The sequence below is a fragment of the Peromyscus leucopus genome, chromosome 5 (genome assembly GCF_004664715.2).
Source record: "Peromyscus leucopus breed LL Stock chromosome 5, UCI_PerLeu_2.1, whole genome shotgun sequence".
NCBI classification, from domain to species: Eukaryota; Metazoa; Chordata; class Mammalia; order Rodentia; family Cricetidae; genus Peromyscus; species Peromyscus leucopus.
In genome coordinates this window covers 72,270,689-72,275,607 of record NC_051067.1, presented here as the reverse complement: position 1 = coordinate 72,275,607, position 4,919 = coordinate 72,270,689, and the positions used below count along the sequence as shown (strand labels likewise).

The 4,919-nt window shown below is 53.2% G+C and overlaps 1 protein-coding gene across 1 annotated transcript; it reads right to left on the bottom strand.

Annotated features, from left to right (window-relative positions):
- Positions 1 to 238: 238 nt before the first annotated feature.
- Positions 239 to 2,948, bottom strand: Otud1 (OTU deubiquitinase 1). Its single transcript, XM_028870452.2, has one exon. It carries the CDS (start codon positions 2,843 to 2,845, stop codon positions 1,457 to 1,459), a length of 1,389 nt encoding a protein of 462 aa, XP_028726285.1. The 5' UTR covers positions 2,846 to 2,948; the 3' UTR covers positions 239 to 1,456.
- Positions 2,949 to 4,919: the final 1,971 nt, after the last annotated feature.

Genomic DNA, 4,919 nt, shown 5'->3' with positions numbered 1-4,919 from the left:
CTATAATTTGATAGGAATTATAATTAAAAATAATAAGAGCAACTTCTTGAGTCACTCCACCTTTTAATATATTTCATTGAGATTTACCCTTTGAATGATACTTTCTTGTTCATGTGAGAATTTGTGAAACCTCCCAAGATTGTGGAGCATTTTTACAGGTGAAAAAAAAAAATTGTGTACACTTAAGAAAAGTTCTTAGAGACCTGGCTACTTAAAAATCACTCTACCCAGAAAGATGTAAAAGTATACATTTTATTCATTCATTCCATCAGCTGAGAACTGCTATATTGTACAAATACATTATTGTACAAAAACAATCACAAAATGTTACAAAATAAAAAAGTACAAACTTCATTACTTAATAAATACACTAAAGGTAGTTAAAAGTGGCAACATATAGATTCTTTTTTTTTTTTTTGGCTGGAAACACTGTTTGACCCAGCAAACCATACAAGCTGTTTACATTTTTACATAATACAAGGTAAATTCTATTTTGCCTTTTGGAAGAACTTTAATATGACAGAATATTAAGACAGTAGCCTCCTGCTAAAAATAATGGCCATTCTGTCAGGCCCAGCTACTTAGGCTCATTTTTCAAAATCTCAGTTGAAACCAAGAAGCTGTATAACGCAGGGAGACTTGACGTCTCACAAAATTTCATACATGTTAAACATCTTTCCTAAGAAGTTGATGAATAAGAAGAAAACAATCAAGAGCAGCAGACAATCTAAACATCAGAGTACAGAATCATCATTCTGCCACAACAACAGCAGACTTCTATTCAAGTAAGGCCTGTACTGTCCTTTAAAGGAAAAAAAAAAAAAACATCGTCCCAAAGCGATCCCTTTCTTAACTGTCTTCAAAGCGGACTAGTTCTAAAAAAATAACATTTCCCCCCAAACAACAAATCCGCTTGTTTCATCAAAGTGGAATGGGCTAATCATCTGGTAACATAATGTGTCAAAATATCCATTTGAAATAATTAAGAATTGTGAAATATTTCAACAATGTAAACTACTAAATCACAAACTGAAATAAACTTCATAGAAAGCACTTCTCTGGATTATGCTTAAAGCCATTTCTCGCAATTGGAACACGTCATAGATTAAAGTACACCCATTTTTAAAAATGTGCAAAAATACATTTTTATAGAAAATAGACTACCGGGAATGAACAAATTCATACCGTGAGACATCAGCTTGCAAATTAAGTAGCGCTCACTTTATACAGCAAATTATAAATAGCAGCAGGCTCACCCAAACCTATCAGGAAACATCATTCAGGTGCCCAGCAACCTGCAGCTCTGAGAGAACATTAAAAAACTGATTAAGGCATTACACCTACAGCCAATCTACTAGGAAGTTGAAAAGTGCCATTACCCTAATTAGAGTTCGTGTGGTTTTCCCAACACAACTGATGTGCGCCATTTCCCCGGCTTGTCAGGTCCTCAGATTTTTCAAGAGCATGCATTTTGTTCGATATACATTTTGGACAGGGATATGGCCATGGACTTGGCAAGTTCTTCATCGCGTTTTCTCTGCATTTGGGTTTGCTTGCACCAATTGTCATACTCTGGGTTAGGATAGGAGTGGTCAAAAACAGCATCATAGTGTCCATTGCTGAGCCAACTGAGCCAAATACTAGGCCTCAGAGAATCCTCTGGGCCCAGATAGTGGATCATGGTAGACACGGTGGGGCTCTCCAGTCTCCCTCCAGTAGTTAAGTGTATGTTCACATTCAGCATCTGCCCCATGGCCAGCAATTCGGGGTACCCGGCCCACGCCCCATCTTGGGCAGCAGCGATAATAAACTCCCCCACGTCGCCCTCAATCAGGGGGCTGAAGTGGTCGAGGTGGTCCGCGATGTAGTGCACAGTCTGCTCCCTCAGCTCCCGGTGCAGGCTCTGGTCCCCGTACACAGTCTTGCTGACAGCTCGATAGAGGCAGTTGCCGTCGGGGATGATGTGGAATCGGTACTTGTTCCTCTGCCTCAAGTACTTGTCCTGCCTCTCCACCTCGGCCAGGTACAGGGCGAGCTTCTCGTCTCTCTGCTCCGCCCGGGGCGCGCCTACCACCGCTTCGCCCGCGCCGTTCGGGGCCGGCTCGCCGCTGCTCCGGGAGAGCGCGGCGGGTAGAGGGGGAGCCTCGGCCTCGGGGTCGGGCCGTCGATGCGCGTCGGTCCCGGAGGCGTCGCTGCGACCGCCCGCCCGCTCCCAACCTCGGGGACTCCGCTCCGCCCGGCGCTCCTCGCCCCACGGGCCGGGGCCGGACTCCGGGCTGCCGGGGCCCGGGGCAGGGGCAGGGGCCCGGTGCTGGGCGGCCGCCAGGGCCTGGCGGTGCTCGCTCAGTCGGAAGTTCCTGTCGGGCACGTCGCGGGCGGCGTTGGGGGCCGCGGGCTCGTCGGGCCGGAGCAGCTCCTCCAGCAGCCAGGCGGAGGACCCGCGGCGCGGCGGCGCGGGGGCTGCGGGCGGCGGCAGCAGGAGGCGCTCGGCGCCCAGGGCCCGCACGGCGATGTGCGCCGTGGACGTGAAGTGCGGCGGCAGCGGCGGCTTGCAGCACGCGCCGGGCGGGGCGGCGGCAGCAGCGGCGGCGGCGGTGGCGGTCCCGGACCGCTCGAAGCAGGCAGAGAAGGCGGGCATAGCGGCGGCAGCGGCGGCTTCGCGGGGCTCGGTGGCCGCGGCGGGTGGGCGCTCTCCGGTATCCGGCTCCGGGGCGGCGGCGGCGGCGGGGCCGGCGGATTGCAAGGAGACCTTGAAGGTGGAGGCGGCGGCGGCAGGCGGGGCGGCGGCCGTGGGGCCCGGCGTGCCCGCGGGGTAGTGGGTGCACACGCTGCTGTAGAGCTGCATGGCTGAGGCCGCCCGCGGCCCCTTATAGCTGCGAGCCCGGGTCGGGGACACACCCTCGGGCGCCGTGCCCCGGGAGCCCGAGAATAGCGCTGAGCTCAGCGCCGCGGGCCGCCGCAGCCACCACCGCCGCCGCCGCGTCAGGAGCCGCGAATAGCGCCCGGGCCGCGACCCAATTCCTGCTGCGCCACAGCGCGCGGGCGGCCAGAGGGCACCGGGGGGCGCGCGCTCGGCCCGGGGACTCGGGCGCAGGACGCTGCCGCAGCGGTGCCCCGCGCCGGCCGCTGGGGACGGTGGGAGAAGCGGCCCGCGCTGCCGAGCGCCGCCCGCCCGCGAGCAGGAGTGCAGCGCGCCGAGGGTGGGGAGGCGGGGCCGCGCTTGTTTACCTCAGGCCGCGCGGCCGCGTCACGTGCTCCCGCTGGAATGCGCGCCCCATTCAAGCGGGGGGCCGCCCCGCCCCTAGGTGGCGGCCTCATGGGCGTGGCCGAGGCGGGAGGGGGGGCGGGGGCTGGGCTCCGGGCATGCGCAGTGAGTGCGCTGCCAACCGGACTCCGGGGGACCGGCTCTAGCCAGGTACCTGGGAGGCTGGTTAGGGCGGCTGGTCCTGCTGCTGTGTGGCGCTTTGGCGGGGCCGGCGGAGATGGGGCAAACGCGTAGGTTGGAAAAAAAAAAAAAAAAACAACAACACGTTTCTGAAAGCTTCCGGACTAGGGACGGAGCCCTGCTTTGAAACTTGCAGGGCCTGTGGCAATCGTCAACGTCTTGAGTCCGTTCCTCGGGTCCCATGTGTTTAGGGCCAGTCTTCACCGTGGTCTTGCTCCCAGGCTCAGCAAACGTCGACGCTCCTGTACCCCTAACTCAAGTCACCTGGGAAATGCACGGGAGAAAGGAAGTCGTTAAAACAGCTTTCCTCAGAATACCAAATTGCATACCACTCAAGGCCTTTTCCAAGGAGATGCGGCTGCTAAACTTTGTGGCGAGAGGGAGACTCACAACCTGTATTGTGGGACAACATAGAAAAATGAAAAACAGCCCCATTTCCTTTGCAAAGGAAAATATATATATACAACTTTGTATCAAACTGGTACCTGCTCACGGTAACAGTAGCATTTGCTTTATTCTGAACTTCAATCCATTGTTAAATTTAGTTTCCAGACATTCAGACTGAATTTGGAGGCTATTTCTTGGTGTGGGAAAACAGCCTGTGGGTTGTGCTACATGCCATCATTCCACTGGAATGTAAGTTCCGTTTGTTACTTTGGGTCCCTCCTTGGGGATTATTAGTCTCCTTAAAGGATTTTAAAAGAAGGAAGCTTGGGGACAATTTTATTAATGTTTGAGAAGGTAGGCAAACTGCTAATCATGGCAGGTGGCCAGAAAAGGGAGGAGAGGAAAAAGAAAAAGCCGTGCCCTTTTAAAATAAGGACTGGAAAAGGCGGGCCAGCAGGTTCAGCGGTGGAGTTTGGCCCGGCTGTTGCACCTGTAAGGGGTGGTGTAATCCACCTATCAGAGCAGGAATGGGTGTGCTCTAAGTATCACTGGGGCTCCCTCTTTGGCTATTAGCCCATTGGGAAAAAATGTACACGTGTACACACACACACACACACACAGAGAGAGAGGGAGAGAGAGAGAGAGAGAGAGAGAGAGAGAGAGAGAGAGAGAGAGAGAGAGAGAGAGAGATTGAGATTAGAATTTCCCCCAGGGATCGACCACTGGAAAAAGAAATGGCCCTGGGGGCCGCCAGAGAAGAAACTTATTTTCTGGGGATGACATTGCAGGAGAAATTTGGAGCTGAGATAGTGGTGGGCTTGCTAGTGTTTGGTTCCATAGCCCTTGTTTGTATTCAAACCTTACCCTCGTGTCAGGAGACGCAACTCCAAGGCAGAATTTGGAAATTTGGCCCTCTGTCCAGTGTGGCCTCATTGAATAAGTCTCTTTTTTATGCTTTCCAGTCCACCTTTAGTGGCCTTGTTGAGGAAAGATAGCCAAACCTGAGTTGGAACACAGGCTGTGACCCATAATTTTGGTAATAGTAGCTTTACAGAAAAGTGAGAAAGTCCAGTGTTCACAGAAGCAT